The sequence below is a fragment of the Asterias rubens genome, chromosome 22 (assembly GCF_902459465.1).
Source record: "Asterias rubens chromosome 22, eAstRub1.3, whole genome shotgun sequence".
Taxonomy (NCBI): Eukaryota; Metazoa; Echinodermata; class Asteroidea; order Forcipulatida; family Asteriidae; genus Asterias; species Asterias rubens.
Window position 1 is genome coordinate 9,159,184 of NC_047083.1, and position 17,275 is coordinate 9,176,458.

General features: G+C 39.4%; 2 protein-coding genes and 1 long non-coding RNA gene across 3 annotated transcripts; 2 read left to right on the plus strand and 1 right to left on the minus strand.

Annotated features, from left to right (window-relative positions):
- Nucleotides 1-471: 471 nt before the first annotated feature.
- Nucleotides 472-4,329, plus strand: LOC117305291 (O-phosphoseryl-tRNA(Sec) selenium transferase-like). Its single transcript, XM_033790138.1, has 5 exons — nucleotides 472-647; nucleotides 1,532-1,707; nucleotides 2,340-2,458; nucleotides 2,702-3,524; nucleotides 3,996-4,329. The coding sequence occupies exons 1-5, from the start codon at nucleotides 555-557 to the stop codon at nucleotides 4,309-4,311; spliced, it is 1,527 nt and encodes a 508-aa protein (XP_033646029.1). The 5' UTR covers nucleotides 472-554; the 3' UTR covers nucleotides 4,312-4,329.
- A 629-nt stretch (nucleotides 4,330-4,958) lies between these two features.
- Nucleotides 4,959-9,484, minus strand: LOC117305292 (lipoyltransferase 1, mitochondrial-like). The gene is made up of 9 exons (XM_033790139.1): nucleotides 9,062-9,484; nucleotides 8,620-8,678; nucleotides 8,068-8,242; nucleotides 7,547-7,705; nucleotides 6,777-6,884; nucleotides 6,418-6,564; nucleotides 6,076-6,144; nucleotides 5,543-5,714; nucleotides 4,959-5,089 (listed from the first exon to the last, which is right to left on the minus strand). The coding sequence occupies exons 1-9, from the start codon at nucleotides 9,197-9,199 to the stop codon at nucleotides 4,962-4,964; spliced, it is 1,155 nt and encodes a 384-aa protein (XP_033646030.1). The 5' UTR covers nucleotides 9,200-9,484; the 3' UTR covers nucleotides 4,959-4,961.
- A 1,356-nt stretch (nucleotides 9,485-10,840) lies between these two features.
- On the plus strand, nucleotides 10,841-16,959 carry LOC117305244. Its single transcript, XR_004520657.1, has 3 exons — nucleotides 10,841-11,007; nucleotides 13,806-13,961; nucleotides 15,520-16,959. It is a non-coding gene; the product is annotated as an uncharacterized LOC117305244 (long non-coding RNA).
- Nucleotides 16,960-17,275: the final 316 nt, after the last annotated feature.

Sequence of the window (17,275 nt, forward strand, 5' to 3'; positions counted from 1 at the left end):
CACAGTTGAGACTTTAACCAAAGTAGATTGGTCTGTTGAATTTATGTAACTTTCACGGCTATTGAAAGTTAGACTTTTATCATGAAACTTCTAGGAAACAGCTTTTAAGGAAGTCCATTCCCAAACGAGACAATATTTGTTGGTTTCGTTTTGTTTGAGACTTTATTGTAGGCTTGCTACGTCATTGTCGTAGGTATTAATATTATAGCTGCGAAGCGGTGTACATTATCAATTTGTGTTTTAAAGTGATTAATATGTGAGAGGTTTTTTGAAATGATAAGATATGCGTTGTGATTTAATTAATTGCCAGAACCCAAGAGCCAATTTGCGTTTTCACTAACAATTGGACCCATCTCTCTCCCTTTCATTGCTATCAAAGGCACATAAAACAGCCGTATAACTAAATACAACCTTGCAAAAACGGGTTTGAAACTCTTGAGGGCGCTAGCACCATTTATCATCAAAACAAACTTTTGGGCGAGAGGGAGTAATTCTTTTTGTGGAGCTAGTTCACGTCCACTTTGTTGTGTTTCTGTGGAGGCTGTAATATCATCATGAATCCTGACATTTATAGTTTATGTGAGAGACTTATACCAGCTACTTATGTCCAGCAGGGATGCGAAGCAAGGCGTGCCCATGAGAACAAGGTTCGGCAGTTCGTTTTTCGTTGCATTGGCAATTATGAACTTTGCATGTTGCATGTAGCCCAGGTTGGACTCCTCCGTTACAGGTGCAGTGGCACTGACTAACGTCCTACCATGGCTAATGTTGCATGCTGCATGCAAAAGATCCAGCAATGTGAATGGCAAATTAATGGATCATTGGAATTTTGCAGATGATAATGCTTGCTTTATAAGAACGTTATGTTATGCTTTTTGTTGTTGCCTATATATAAGATATAATCTTCACTACCACTAGGAACTAAATACTACTAATGTCGTGAATATGTTTAATTCTTTTAATAAACTTTTATTTAGTTTTAAATAAATACAACAAATGCAAAGACCACCAATACTGAGCTGACACTGACGGTGACATTATGGCGGGGGGGGGGGGGGGGGGGTTGCGATAATCATTACCCAACATTACCGGGCTAAGGATGAAGGGAACGCTGTTGCCACTTTTTCACAAATTTTTACAAAGAGTTTGGTAAACTATTAATATTTAAGCCTATTACTTCTACACGGGGCTGTACTCAAATTTTTTTTTTAATTTGTCATCGGTCGAACTAGTACAACTATTATAAACAAAAGATTTTTAAAAAGTACAGCGACCAAGTAACATGGTCTAAATTTCAAAAAAATATAAATAAAAAAAGGACGATTTTAAGCCCCATGGATGTACAGTGTATTTGGACAAGTTTAAGAAAATGCCTATGTGACTGGTGGATATTGAGTCAGGTTGCCAAGAGATGCAAACCCCCCCCCCAAAAAAAAAAAAAAAACAAACAAACAAACAACCAAACAAGCAAACAGATAAACAGTAAATTTTTCCTCAGTTCAAAACGGTGCCGTTTTACTTTTTTCTGTAGATACGGAATCTTCTCGAGCATCGTAAATGGCCAGATGAAGGATGGGAAGATTCAACGATTGAGCTACTCCTCCAGGAGTTGAGCATGATGGATAGTAATAACTTCACAGCAAACTGCGGAGTTGGGGAACGAGAAGCGAGGATTGCGTCGTCATTGGTAGCTAAGAGGCATTATAGGTGAGGAAAGAAGGGGGAGGAGGTGGGGTGGGGGAGGGGATTGGGCTACGTTGAGAGCTGAGCCTGATGGATAGTAATAACTTTAAAGCAAACTGCGGAGTTAGGGAACGAGAAGCGAGAATTGCATCGACATTAGTAGCAAAGAGGCATTATACATGTAGCTGAGGGAGGACGGGGGTTTGTGGGGGTAGGGTGTCATGGCCGAGCATCAAATTCAAGTTCTGGTGGTTAAGTCATCAAATTTTGGGTTTGAATCCTGGACATCACACTTGTGTCCTTGAGCAAGATACTTAAATACTATAATTGCTTTTCTCCACCCATGGGTATAAAACGGGTACCTGCGAGGGTAGAGGTTGATATGTGGAAAAACCACCGGAGTCAGGGCAGCTTAGGGCTGTATACTCCTCAGGGAGCAAGGAATGTTATTGGCCCAATGACCAGTGCACTTCTGTAAAGCGGGAGAGGGAGGGTAGTCTGAGAGCACCCTCTTCTGACTCAATTTCCTCAGGCCATCGTCAAACCCGCCTCACCATGTTTACCGGGCGGGAGGGTGGCACCGACCACTGTGGGCAGAACTCCTTTACTCCCACCATTCAAGTTTCAAATCATAACTGACTATTCTTGGTTTGCAGACTCGGTCATGGTATTGGACGTTCTGGTGACATCGCTGCCATCCAACCCAAGGCAGCTGGATCAAGTATTCTTATGAAGATAACCAACGCTATGGCATTAGACGCTCTTAGGATGACCGGTAAGCCTTGATTGTTCATCTTCTAACCCAGAGCCTACAAACTTGCCTTATTTCCTACAATTTGGGGTGTGGAGTGTCATGACTGAGCAGTTAAGAGCACCGGATTCAAACTCTGGTGTTTTTGATCAGCAGAGTGGGTTTGAGTCCCAGTTGTGACACCTGCCGTTTTGTGACATATGCGCGCTTTTATAAGAGCCCCATTATTATTCAGAAGAACAAAAAAATCCTGTTTTGTTTTGGCAGGTGTTCGATCAACAGCAGCCTGTTTTGTCGTCCCGCTAGCCACAGGGATGAGCCTCGTTCTCTGCTTCCTTGCCCTCCGCCAACTCCGCCCGAACGCCAGATACATCCTCTGGCCTCGCATCGACCAAAAGACTTGCTTCAAGTCAATGCTCTCGGCTGGCTTCCAACCAATCATCATCGAGAACCGACTGGAGGGTGACGAACTCCGGACCGACATCGACGAGATCAAGCGTCAAATCGAGACACTTGGTGCGGAGAACATCCTCAGCGTGTTCTCAACAACGTCATGTTTCGCACCCAGGGTGCCAGACCGTCTGGAAGAAATCGCCAAACTATGCAAAGACACGGACGTGCCTCACGTCATCAACAACGCGTACGGCGTGCAATCATCCAAATGCATGCATCTCATCCAGCAGGCTGCCCGGCTGGGGCGAGTTGACGCCTTCGTCCAAAGCGCTGACAAAAACTTCCTCGTACCAGTTGGCGGCTCTATCATCGCTGGGATGGACGAGAAGTTCGTCGACAAAATAGCACAGACGTTCCCAGGTCGTGCATCAGCGTCACCCTCTATTGACTTGTTTATAACGTTTCTGTCTCTCGGGGCGAATGGCTACAAGAAACTTCTTAAAGAACGGAAAGAGATGTACACGTATCTGCAGGATGAACTCAGAAAGGTCGCGGAAGGTCACGGGCAGAGGTTGCTTAAAATGTCACACAATCCCATTTCCATGGCGATGACCTTAGGTCACCACACAGAGGAGGATGTCAAGGACGTGTCGGAGGTCGGCGCTATGCTGTTCAAGAGAAGTGTGTCTGGAGCGAGGTAAGCATGGAGATGGAGGGCATGAAGCTCTTCCTACCTAAAGGCACTGAACACTATTGGTATTTACTCAAAATGATTGTTAGCATACAAACTGACTTGGTAATGAGCAGAAGAGAGCTGTCGATAGTATAAAACATTGTGAGAAACGGCTCCCTCTGAAGTAACGTAGTTTTTGAGAAAATAGTAATTTTCCACGAATTTTGATTTTGAGACCTCAGAAGAAGAGAAGACCGGTCTTTGACAATTACCAAAAGTGTCCAGTGTCTTTAACTTAAGCCAAACATTTACAGGTTTGTTATTTTATGTATGGGATACACCAAGTGAGAATACTAGTCTTTGACAACAAAAGGTGTCCAGTGCCTTTAAGCAGCTTGATAATTTGGGTCCTGGTGCACAAGTCAAGTCTAGCGTAATCAGGCTTGGAAGCCGTTCCTGCTTGCAGATTAAAAAGTTTATTTCTTTGTCCTTTAGGGTCGTGCCAAAGGGTGCCAGTAAGACCATAGGGGGCGTTACTTTCATCGGCTACGGCTCACACTCTGACTCTTACCCAACGGCTTACCTCACGGCTGCTGCAGCCGTCGGAATTACCAAAGAGGATGTGGATTTATTTGTGAAGCGTTTGGACAAAGTGCTGACCAAGAAGGAAGAGAGGAAGGTTAGGAAGGGTACCAGTGATGAGGTCAAGCAGGGTACCTGTGATGAGGTCAGGCATGAGACCAGTGATGGAATCGAGATAGGGACTAGTGATGGGGGCAAGCAGGATACCGGCGATGGGGGTAAGCAATAGGCCAGTGATGGGGTCAAATAGGGTACCAGTGATGGGATCAAGCCTGACACCAGTGATTAGGTCATGATGCAAGCAGGACACCAGTGAGGGGTCAAGTAGGACACCAGTGATGGGGGCTGGCATGAGACCAGTGATTGGGTCAAGCAGGATACCAGTCATGTGGATAAGACAGATATTGTTCAAGGGATGGCTACCAATGATGGAGATTAACACACAGTTTAAAATGTTCATAAAAACAAACTTTAATGTCCTGAGTCTACAGGTGAAATAATCTGGTACCATTTTGCCACCATAAGAGAGGCAGCATTATATATTGCAGTGCAGTTTATGTAGGCCCCTACAAGATGGAAAACAGATATCAGTTTTTATGCCCCGAAACATTGAGAGTTAATGTCAGATACGTTTCTGAGATTGTGTATTCCGATTACGAATTATTCTTCCCTCATGGACATAAACTCTTCAAGTTTTTGGCGATATCTCAAAAACCTGATCACTTTTAAAAATTTCACAGGTTAGTTTCACTGTATGCACAGGTCCCTACATTTATACATGATTAAAATAATTTAAAGGTTCCACAAATTAAAGGAAGCCTATACGTTCCCTTAAACTTTCTTGAATTTGTTTTTTTTCCTGAGTATTATAACCAAAGTTCATGAGATTGCCTCTTGTAACAAAGAGCACACTAGGTTCATCCTTTGTCTCGTGTTCTGATCGATGTTGATTGATTGAAGAAAAGAATTAGTCGTTGCAATCACATCATGCGGCCAGAACATCTTTCCTGTAAACAGAGAAAAAAAAAAAGAATAAAAGAAAAAAACACTATAAGGGTTTGTGTTAGCAATGTATACTCTGTGGACAAAAATCACAGGGAAATATAACTTGGGTAAGATTTGAACCCACAACCTTTGCAATTAAAGAGCAGTGAATGCACTGTATACTCAGTTCTGTGAAAAAAAAATCACAGGGAAATATTACTTGGTAGGATTTGAACCCACAACCTCTGCAATTCCAAAGCAGTTTTTTTACCAACTAGACCACCGAGATTGTCCGGTAGGTATAGAGTCAGTTTGAATCCTATGTTTTAGCAGCAGGTACTAGGTCTCGCAAAGATTTTATAGATGTGCCACATTTGCCGTCACCAAACAAAAGGGTAAATTAGTCGGGCCCCCTTGAATCACAATCAGTGCTATGTGTTGCTATCTCACTCAGGGAACATGACATAGTTACTTACCAGCTAATTGATCAGTCAGGCTCTGTATGTGTCCAACATCGATCCATCTATCCGGTGCCTGTACGACCACTCCTAGGATGTGAGCATGTTTAACGTGAACTAGCACCGACACATCACCGTTAGATCTTTGTACGCTGAACTCTGGTGTTTTGCCATAGACCCAGTCCCAACTCTGCACAAAAACAAACAAAAGATAATAGGGAGACTACATGTATTAACAAGGGCTAGATAGTGTGTAGTGGTCGAGTGGTTAAGAGTATCAAATTCAAGTTTTGGTGCTTAGGTCATGGGAGTGTAGGTTTAAATCCCAGTTGTGACACTTCTGTCCTTGAGAAAGATGCGTTTTTATAATTGCTTTTATAATTGGTAGGTTAGCCCGGGAGGTCATTGGTTCAAGTCCCCACTCCAGTAAATTGTTCTTTTTTTTTTCAAACCAAAACTGTACAAAAACAAACAAAGTAGTGGCTTCAGTATTCTAGCTGTCATGTTAAATAAAAGCACAGAAAAATACAGGAATATTTTGTGATACTTACCGCAAGGTCTTTTCGGTAGTAATTGACTTGAGGCCAGTCTAATTCAGAGGATGGATCTATTGGATAAATCTCCAATCAGAAGTTAAAAAAAACAAATTCTTATTAAATAAATCAATGATATTGTTTGGAAATAATATATTCACCTTGTGCTTTCATTTGTGTACATTTTGCTGATATTCAGTACGAATAGTTGAGTGTGCTTTAAATTGTAAAAGAATGAAAGCAGTTTCAAGAACCCGTAAATTCTACAGGCGTCCTAACTTGTTCTGAAGTCCTAAGATTAATCCTAAGTTAGGAAGAGTTTGGTGAACAAGACGGATGCCCTCTTTAGAATACACCTACCTTATCGTCATGTAGAGGGGGGTATACTGTATAAAATGTTTGCGCAATGGCGTCCACCAGAGACTCGTGATCCATCGTTGGTTCCATATCTGATAAGTTCTTGACGGCAGTCCTCACACTCGCTGTTGCTCGACTCGTTAAACCATCCTAAATTACAAAAATATAATTTACAATTCATATGTGAATTAAGTGATTTATGTAAGTTTTGTTTGCAAGTATACTTAGTCAACTGACCGAATAAATAATAATAATAATAATAATAATAATGTTAATATTAATAATTGTCTGTTGATATACAGAGACTTGAAGATGAAATAAATTATCTGTTTTCGTAAAATAAAAAAAACGTTTGAATTTACCTTTTGTGAGTGTAGTAGTGACTTGAGTTGCTGTGTATTGACACTGTGTAGTAGAGTACAGTGGTGATACGCAATCTCTCGCCCCAACTTCGCTGATGATCCTGATATCTGGAAAATGTTAAAGACTAATTTGTTTTTATCCTCGGATTCTTGGCCCATTTTAACGGCTCTGCTTACTGCCAAATTCTATGCTTACTATCGCCATTCCTCACTTGCAGGGGTACGCTGTGAAAGTGAAGAGTGCCTGAATCTGTTGTGCGCAATTTTTCTGTTGTGTTCTGAAGGAGGAGAATTGGAAGTTGTTTATGCGCGTTACAGAGCTGGGTAAGAGGAGGGGGTCAGGAAAGGAAGTTACAGCTAGGATGAAAATAAATGTTTGGAAAAAATAAGGGATACTTGTGCACTAGATGTGTAAGCAACGATAGCCAAGTAATGTGGAGACGCATGCGCACAAGCCAAAAAAACTTGAAACACGCTTGACATAAGCACATAAATCTCTGCTTCTATAAGCGCCGATTCTTGCTTACGGTAAGCAGGGCCATGAAAATGGCCCCTATTCTTGGATCACTTGGTTGTCTAAAATATATCTGCTGCTGTGTGCAAATATTATGAAATTTGCGTCATAGGAACATGATAAAGCATAGAGTTTGAAGTTCTTTTTGCATATTACTTTGCCTTTTGGAGTGTTGGGTTGGCAAAGGGGGTCCGGAAAGGAAGTTACAGTCAAGAAGAAATTTCTTTTTGAAAAATACAAAGAAAAAAAAGGATACTTTGAAAAAGTCATCAAGAAGTATATCATCTCGTTTTGATAGACCGATATTCAGCATCGGCCATCTTGTCTTCAGGGCACTAGTGAGAAGCTCCAAGTTATGTATGCGGCTGTATTCACTTCGCTTGGTGAAGAAAGTACAGTTTAGATTCCCCAAGTCCTGTGAAAAAATTAACAAAATACAGTTGACTCACGTATAACAAGGTCTTTGGGACTTTTTATAGCAGGATTTTTGTTATAAGAGGACTTACGAAACAAAGAAACACAAAGCAGACATTTTTTTTTTGGGGGGGGGGGGGGTCAAACGTAGACAAATTTGTCTAGGGCGGGTCTTGGACCTGCTACTGTTTATTGTAGTAAGTTTCTCTCAAACTTTCTTTGTCCGATCCAAGATAACTAAGTAATTTACCCACAGTTTCTCATACTGAACAAAGTTTTTGAAAGGGAGCAGTTGCCTTTGTTGCCTCTTTGAAGTATCTGGCCCGTCTTTTCTGTGCTAAGCAGATTATCCGATTGACTTACATGATACACAGTACCTCCCCCGCTTCTCCTTCTTGCAAGGCTGACCTTTGACCCCCACAGATGTCTCAACTGACACTCCGCCCAAGGGTTCTGATGTCGACCAATCACGACGCTCGAGTCATTTCGCCACAACAGGAGTAGGTTTGTTTCGCTCAGGTCTAGTTTATGATACACCCTTTTGAAGAAGTACAAAATAATCATTTGATTAGCTTCCCTGGGACGACCCTGGTCTCAGCCCCCGGTGCGTTCGAATAGCTTTGACACCATCCAGGGGCTCACCCGGGTCAGCCCCAAGTGCCCTGCTTGAGGAACGGGTCACTTGGGGCTGGCCCTAGTGCATGACGTCACCACGAGAGGGTGAGTGATCGTTCGATTAGCTCTTGTGAGGGGCTCACCGGAGTGAGCACCGCGATGTCGACCCAGGGCAGCTAATCGAACGCACCTATTAAGCAGATTGCAGAATAAGCAACAAAATAAGCAACAGGCTTTATTACGCCCAGACATGAAATAGTTTAAATGGATTGCCTTGCAGTTGCAGGCATCACTACTCACCAATCTTCAAAGGCTAAGTTTGAAAAGACGTCATGTGACACTGATTCATACACAACACCCTATTGAAACAAATACAAATTGACATTGATATAATTGTTTCTACATAAAAGTATAAAATACTTTCATGCCGGCAACTAGTTAGAATAATTGTAACGCTCCAGCGAGGGTTAAATTGTAAAGCGTGGGTCTTCCGGGTCTTCGACCCTTGTTGGGGCAGTACAACTAATGTTACTAGCTGACAACGGAGTGAGGAAATAATTATTCACAGAAACAGATTCAGAAAACTAAGCATGTTTTGAAATCAAATCCTCTGAAAAAAAAAATGAGCTAAATTTAGTTAACTGATAATAAGTGAAATTGTTAACTCAAGGACGGTTTCTTTTGTTGCAAAACCCCTATCAACTTATTCTACTATCTAGAATAATATTTAACATTTCTTTACCCGTTGTTGTGCAGCTTTGCAGTATTTTCTTGAACAAATCCAGGGTGTTCCATTCTTATTAGGGTTCAGCTTTGACTTTCTTATGAACAGGCAGTAGGCAATCCGACAGGATGCAGTTGAAAACTTAGGACTATACATGCTACACACAGTTCAGTGCTGTGTACATAGACTAGAGTTACATTACACAGCACACTCTGACAGTACAAACTAGTTGTCAGTTCACGTTCATGAAAAAAACATAGGCATTTTTCTTTTGAGTGCAACAACAGTATCAATCTCGCGATTTTGTATTTGAATACTCCTCAATAGTATCCAATATGTGCTGTCATTCTCCCGTACTTTACTGTTGTAGATATTCCACGAATAACTGAGTGAGCAGTGATTTAAATAAGCAATAATTTAGCTGTTAAAAGGTTGACGGGCGCTGCCATGACAGGCTCGTTCACGTTTAAATTATTTTGATATAACAAATAAAACAAAATTTACTATAGTCGTTCTTGTTTGAAATTTGTGAAACAGTTAAACAATTAACTAAGTTTTTGTTAATAAAATAAATAATTGTACTTAATTTATAAATCAGACCTAAAATAAAAATACAGCAAAACTATTATTTATATAATAATTCCAAGCACTAGAGGGTATAGAGGGCGGGCTAACAAGAAAACGGGCAAATAAAAACCGCTGCAGAATCTTTGTCGATAGAGGGCGGGCTAACAAAAAAACGGGCAGAAAAGCCAGGACAGACTCTTTGTCAATAGAGGGCGGGCTATCAAAAAGACGGGCAAAAAGCCATTGCAGACTCTTTGGCAAACAGGCGGCGGGCTGATAATAATTTATTATTACCAAATTACGGCACCAAATTAAAATAAATAAATAAGAAAAACCCGGCAGACGGCTGACTCTTCGCCAATTATAACAATAACAAATCACAATATTTTATATAGTGCCGATACCTTTGTAAAGTTCCCAGACGCTTTTCAAAATAATGACAACAAAAAATAAGATCCACAATCAGTTAGTGGCGGGCTGTCAAAAAGACGGGCACGCACAAACAAAATTGGTCTCGATAAATACAAATCCTATTTTGGGGGTTATATTGAAGGCACAAGAAAAGCCTACAAACTGCAACAATTTAGAGAATAGATTTGGAACTAAAAAAAAAATAACAACATTTTGATAAAAAGTAATGTTGGACTTATTTACCCCTTGTCGCGTTTTCCTATAGTTTTTAAAGGTGTACTAATTAAAAAGAAAAATCCCCAATATACAGCTTATGGTGAGCCTACTGCATCACTTTTAGAGCATAAAACTGAAAACTCTACAAAATGCTCTTAAAATTAATTAATAAAGTAAATTAATTGTGATTTAAAAAAAAATAATGCTGGAAGTACCACTTTTCATTTTATTCTTCTTCATTTTTTGCCAATAATTACTATTAATTTCTAGTAAATAAAATAGAGCCTATGACTGCATCATTTTAGAGCATAACATTGCAACTAAAAAGATTGACTAAAAGGTTGGTCTTCGCGGCGGGATCAAGACCAATTCAATTGTACACCCTAAAAAAAGACGGTACAGTGTAGAGGTCGACGCAAACTTTCGCCCAACATTATTAATATTAATAAAGAAAAATAATGTGATAGCGCCCTCAGTTGACGAGTTACAGAAATTAGTATGGTACCTTAACTATTTTAATAAGTATGAAGAAGAAGTATGAATAATAGCAAACGACAGGGTACCAGGCTGCTTGTTGGATTGACTTCTGCTGCTAGACAACGATAAACTAAAGCATGTTGTTGTGTTTTTGGGATGATTTCTTTGATTATAATGCCGTTGCTGTCCGTCGTCTACAAGTACGAATGTCACAATCGGAAATCACATCAAATCCAAGTGAACAGCCAGTCGGAGATTGAGTGAAAATTTCAGGCAGACTGCAGGCATTTTGAGTAAGTTTTGTTTGATTTCAGATTTGAACTTAAAATTTAAGAATGAATGAACAACGCCAAGAGAGTGCGGAGTCTGTCGATTGCATCGATTGCATAATGATTTGAATGATGCAGATTATATGAGTGATTGGTATAATAAACTGCATTTCCACTGAGTTCCAGACACTATTCCATCATGTCCAATATTTATAATAATAATAATAAGCCATGGCTGTCGATTGTTGTCACTGCTACTCTGGTGTGTGCACTGTGCATTTGACCATTGTATGTCAGCATGCCATGGCCAGCCAGTGACCATGGTATGGTTACCTGCCCGTGTGCGTTGGCACTGGCAGGACTTCCATATGGGATTCTGTAGCCCACCTTGTTGAGCTGTTAATGCCTGGCTCCGCTTTTAACATCGGTCTCATCACTGTAATGGTGACAGTGATAAGACCGATGGTACAAGCGGAGCCATTAACAGCTCAACAAGGTGGGCTGGGGATTCTGTAGCCCCCACCCCCAATCGCTGGCCCTCAAAAAAACGAATTCAGTCCAAGATTGCCCGTATAATCATACTTTATTCCTGCTTTTGATCATTTATCATTTTATTTATTACAATCAAATACAATTATAAAATAACAAAAATTATTTGAGGAAAAACTTTGCTTGAGTCCCTGTTTTAAGCTTCAGGGCGAAATCACAATATTATCAAAAATTGTTTTTTAATGAAGTATACCGATGTCTTTTCTAATTGAGACAATCTTGCGATAACTTAGGGCTGTTTCAAAACATAGAAAGTCACAGACTCAACTGCAAGATCCCTAAATTGATCCGGAACACTGACTATTCTGAATAAGGCTCGGGCGACATCACAATATTACAGAAAATCGCGATACCAGCTCTTGAACGGTATTGTGTTAACTTTTGTTAAATTGCGATTTCGATGAATTACCGCGATGCCTTACCTAATAGAGACAATCTTGCAACAACACATAGCTTTTTCCAAAACTAGAAAGTCACAGACCCAATCGCAACATTTTAAAATAGACAGGGTTTCTTTGAAAATACCAACATCAAAACCTTAGTGTTCAGGCAGTCTCACTCACTACAAAATGTAATGTCCAGCTGTCAATGCACACTAACCAATTCTCTGCAGCTAATTGGGCTGTACTCCATGGGCCCTCATGCATTAAATGCAAGATGTGGCATGCTCGTCCCCACAATGTTTAGTCCACATTCAAGAATCTGTGGTCACAGGTACCCTTGGGAACAAGGATGCTTGTTGGATAACAAGAATGAAATGGGCAGCTAATTAATTATGCACACAATAGTAAAGTATGTCATGTGCAGTAGTCACTTTAAATGTGTGTAAATGTAATAGGCTCAGATTTTTACCCCACCATAGGTAAAACGTAGACAGTGTAGGCCTGGGTATACCGGATTGCCTGAATGAGAGTTACACATGTGTAAACAATTTTTACATCTTGCTCTGTGAGATGCTAAAATTTGATGACTTTGAAAATAATCTTGGTAATAGATTACAAAGGTCACGGGTTTGAATCCCACCCAAGTAATAAGCCTGTGATTTTGTTCATAGAACTTGGGTGAGTACTAAGTATACAGTGCTAACACACAATACTGTAGGCTACATGGGTAAAAACAATATAATAATAATCTTGGTTGTGGGGTTTCATGGACAAGTGGATATGAGCCTGCATCAGCCTGAAGTTCTGGAGGTTTGAATCCTGCTTGTGACACTTGTGTATCGTCGTGTGCCCGGCAAAAGGGCGTAAGGCCTTACGCCCTTTTGCCGGGAACATAAAGTAGTTCGTCCCAGTAACAAAAGGACGTAAGCAACAAAATGGCTCCTGACATGAAAAATATGTCATTTTTGTTTGTTCTTTTGCTAGAATTACCCTGAAGACATGTTTCCCCATTCCCCATGCAGAATTTAACCTTTCTAGAATGACTTTTGCATGGCAACAAATTTACCAAACTTTCCCGCTCATAATTCTTGAAACACAAATTTTAACATAAATTGCTTACGTCCTTCTGCCGGGAACTTTCCCTTACGTCCTTTTGCCGGGCACACGACGGTATGTGATTGAAACTGAACTAGTATAGATGTCAAGGCTTGCTATGTGAGACGTTGAATTCTGGGCCAAATTTCATAAAACCTGTAAGCGCAACAATTATTTTGCTTAGCATGAAATTTCTTCCTAAAGACAGGATTACCAACCAAATTGCAAACAACAGCTGAATACCAGTAACAAGCAGTATACAACAAATTAAAATTTGGTTGGTAATCTCATATCAAGGAAGAAATTTCATGCTAAGCAAATTTTTGTGCTTACAGGCTTTATGAAATAGGGCCCAGGTGACTTAAAAAAACATTCGCGATATCATTGAATATCCCGATAAATTTTCTGGTAATAATATATTATTTGCAATCATATCCTTGGTGATTTTTGTGAAGAAAAAAAAATGTATTGTACAAGCATTCTGAATGCCCCTTTGTGGTTTTCCATTGTAGAAATGGGAAACATTAAAAACTCTATTTCTAAATAAAAATAAAAAATTTGGTCCAATTATTAAAATAAATCATTTTTTGATTATTGACTATTCTAAGTTATTTATAATTATTTATTCAGCCATCGTAACAATGTTCAGAATGGCCCCAAGCTACTTATTTCCTCTACAGGTTCAGGTCGGAAAGTTTTTAATGCAAATTTAACTGAATATTATTAATGCTGCAAATACTTTGCATCCCCTACCCCAATATTAAGTCAAAGTTTGTACGTTTCTTGCCACTTCAGGGTTTACTGCTGGACAGAGAAAATTTCCACTTGGAAAGTTCTACAAGGGTGGTTGCCAAGCTATCTGTGACACAGGGACATCTGTTTTGAACCGACATGGAATAGATTCTAAGCTTGATGGGAGCTGCACCTCCTGGCGTTCTCGTCAAAGTAATGGTAAGTTCAATGGAGACTTTCAGGACAAGTAATGGCTGCAGACCAGAAAGCTATTTACCGGAGCACTAGAAGTAGACACTTTAATTTTGTAACTACTCAAAATATGTATTGGCATAAAAACGTCTTTGGAAATGAGCAAGGAATAGCTGTTGATAGTATCAAACTTTGTGAGAAACGACTTCCTCTGAAGTAACATAGTTTTTGAGAAAGAGTTAATTTTTGTGTCTTTTTTTTTGGGGGGGGGGCGTTTCCTTTTTTAGGGGGGCACTGGCAGATTTTGAAAAAATTGTTGTGGGTTTTTTTCTGGGGAGGGGGAAGCCTTTTTTTTCATAACCCTAAAACAATTGGGGCGGTTTTGGGGAACTTTTTCTTTGAGGGGGCGAATGTTTTTTGGGCGGCTAAGAAGGGGCAGGCTTTTTTTTTTTTTTTTTTTTTTTTTTTTTTTTTTTGTTGGGGGGGGGGAGGGTATTGAGGGGCGGGCTGATGTTTTCTATTTGTTCCTTTTTGTTTTCAAATTTGTTTTTTTCTTTCATTGATTTATTGCAACCACATGTAATGGGTCATTCTGTGACAAATCAATCAATAGTCTGAAAAAGGGGATGGGTGCCACCATGCCCGTAACCAGGAAGTACTTGGGGGGGGGCGAATGTGGATTATTTTGGGTTTTTTGGGGGGCGGGACATTTTCTCTTTTTTGTTAGTGGGGGGGGGGGGGATGTTTTATTTGTTATTTTTAAGGGCCAGCCTTTTTTTGATTAAAAAAAAACATTTTGGGCACTGTTTCTTTTTTTTTTTGGGGGGGGGGTATTTTTGTCTTATGGGGGCAATTTTTGTTGTTGTATTCTTTTGGGTTTTGTTTTTTTAAGGGCCAGCCTTTTTTTTAATATCCAAAAACATTTTGGGCAGTTTTTTTTTTTTGAGGGGAGGGGTAATTTTGTTTTGAGGGGGGGTGGGCGGATTTATTATTGTTGTAATTTTTTTTATGGGCGGGGGATATTATTTTTTATGGGGGGGAGCGGATATCCCCCCCCCCCCTTCACCCCCACCAACGGGCCTGGGTGTCGCCTCTTTTCATCTCTGGGTATAGTGTAAATGCAAAAAAAAAATCAAAACTTGACGTTGATTCGGATCGGAATTAAGGTCCTTTAACAGGGGCGTGGAATATTTTACGCTCTGTAATTAGTTTTAGAACGCCTTTTAAATAACATACAAGGGTGTTGGGATCTAGGGTGACTTCACCCAGATAACTCAAATATGGCCTCAAAACAAGTGTATCTAAGGTGATTACGACGCTGTGCACAATATCACCAGTGTATTTCAGGTCACCTTTAAAATGTGTATTTTACCCCAAGAAACTATTGATTAATTTGTTTAGCTGGCAATGACATTTCATATTCTTGCACAGATGTCTTAAGAAACTATTAAATTTAGTTGGTGAGATTTTATCAATATGTTGTTGCTCTGAAAGAGCTGGTTTTTACTTTGACCTTAACTCTTGGGTCAACCTCTTTTTTCAGTATAATTGATGTCAATGATCTACTTCTCTTCTTGCATTTTAGAAAACCAAGATGGGAGAGACACTTTGCCTGAGTGGATTCATCAGAATGGACATCCCTTAACCCCTTGGCGCTCTTTGGATCCTTGGTGACATCTTTGTTAGCAATTACTACTCCAAATTTGATCAAGTGAACAACCCGTGCAGGTTTTGCTGATGCTGTCAAGGGTGTGGAAGTTAAGGCTGAGTATAAAAAACCTGCTTTGTAATTTGGAAAAAAAAACTATTTTTGAGTAAGGATTGATTGGCCAAACAAAAATATAATCATGTTTTCACTATGGGTATAATGTCTGAATAATGGCAAAATTACCTTCTTTTTAATTACTTACTCTTTTTTTGTGTAATGAGAAACATAACTTTTTTGTGTCTGGCACATTTATTAAAAAAATATTGGCCAAATGTTACCCAAATTCAGTGTAACATTATGTTTTGTTTGGCCAACTGTGGAAAAAAAAACATAAAACTATATTTTGTTTGCCAAACTTAAAAAAGAGAGGGGCAAAGAAATGTTGCCCACCTGTGTAAATACCCAAATTTAGTGTAACCTTATGTTTTTGTTTGGCCAACTGTGGTAGAAAAACATGCTGGCCTACCTCCTATACTAACCTATTTTCAGTAACAAGGCAAAATTATCTCTTTAAGTTTTTTTGCATAACTTTGGAAAAAAAACAGGGGGCAAAGAAATGTTGCCCACCTGTGTACTTACCCTTTTTTCGGGGTAATGGGAAACATAACTTTATTTTTGTTTGACCCACATTTTACCCAATATAAGTGTCACATTATTATGTGTTTGTTTGACCCAACAACTACAATCAAACTAGTTTAATGTAAGAAGTAGGCTACCTCTAATTGTTTGGTCCAACTTTGAAAAAAAACAAAAACATGCTGCCCATCCACCCACCTACCCATTTTAAGAGGAATCTTTTTATTTGGCCAAACTTTGAAGAAGAAAAAAGTTTTGTGTAATAGGGAACATTATTATATTTTTGTTTGGCCATCTCGACTGTGAACAAACTGTATGTACTATATACTTTTAGTCGGAGTAAGAGGAAACATGGCTATTGTCTGGCCCAACTGTGAATAAAAAACTCTTTGGAGGTGAAACAAAGAAAGAGTGACTATCTATTGGGGCACTGTTAAAAATAAACAGATATGAACGAGAAAAATGACATTGAACATGTTGCCCACCTTTCAAGCTATTTTTACAATGAGAAACTTTATTTTCTCAAAATAAAACATTTTGCCTACCCATTTATTTCAATGTACATATTAACAGAAAACATGACTTCAGTTTTGTTTGGCCCGAGTGTGTGACCATCAATGTGTTGAAAACTCACAGGTTGTTTGAAACTGTAGGATGGTTACTTTATTACTTGACTCCCAAAACAATTTTATTAAAACATTTGTTTATCTTTCAATAAACTGAATGTTAAAGGGACTGGACACTAATGGTAATTACTCAAAATAATGTTTAGCATAAAAAATTGGAATGAGCAATGGAGATCTGCTTATAGTAAAAAACATTGTGAGAAATGGCTCCCTCTGAAGTAATGCAATTTTTGAGAAAGCAGTAATTTACAACTGAAAAAATTAATTTGATTTTGAGACCTCACCTGAGGTCTCGAAATCAAGCATCTTAAAGCACACAACTTGGACGATTAGGGTGTCGGTTACTTCAATGAGTTCAAATTTTACTATGCATATTTTGAGATACACCAAGTGAGAAGGCTGGTCTTTGACAATTACCCATATAGTGTTCA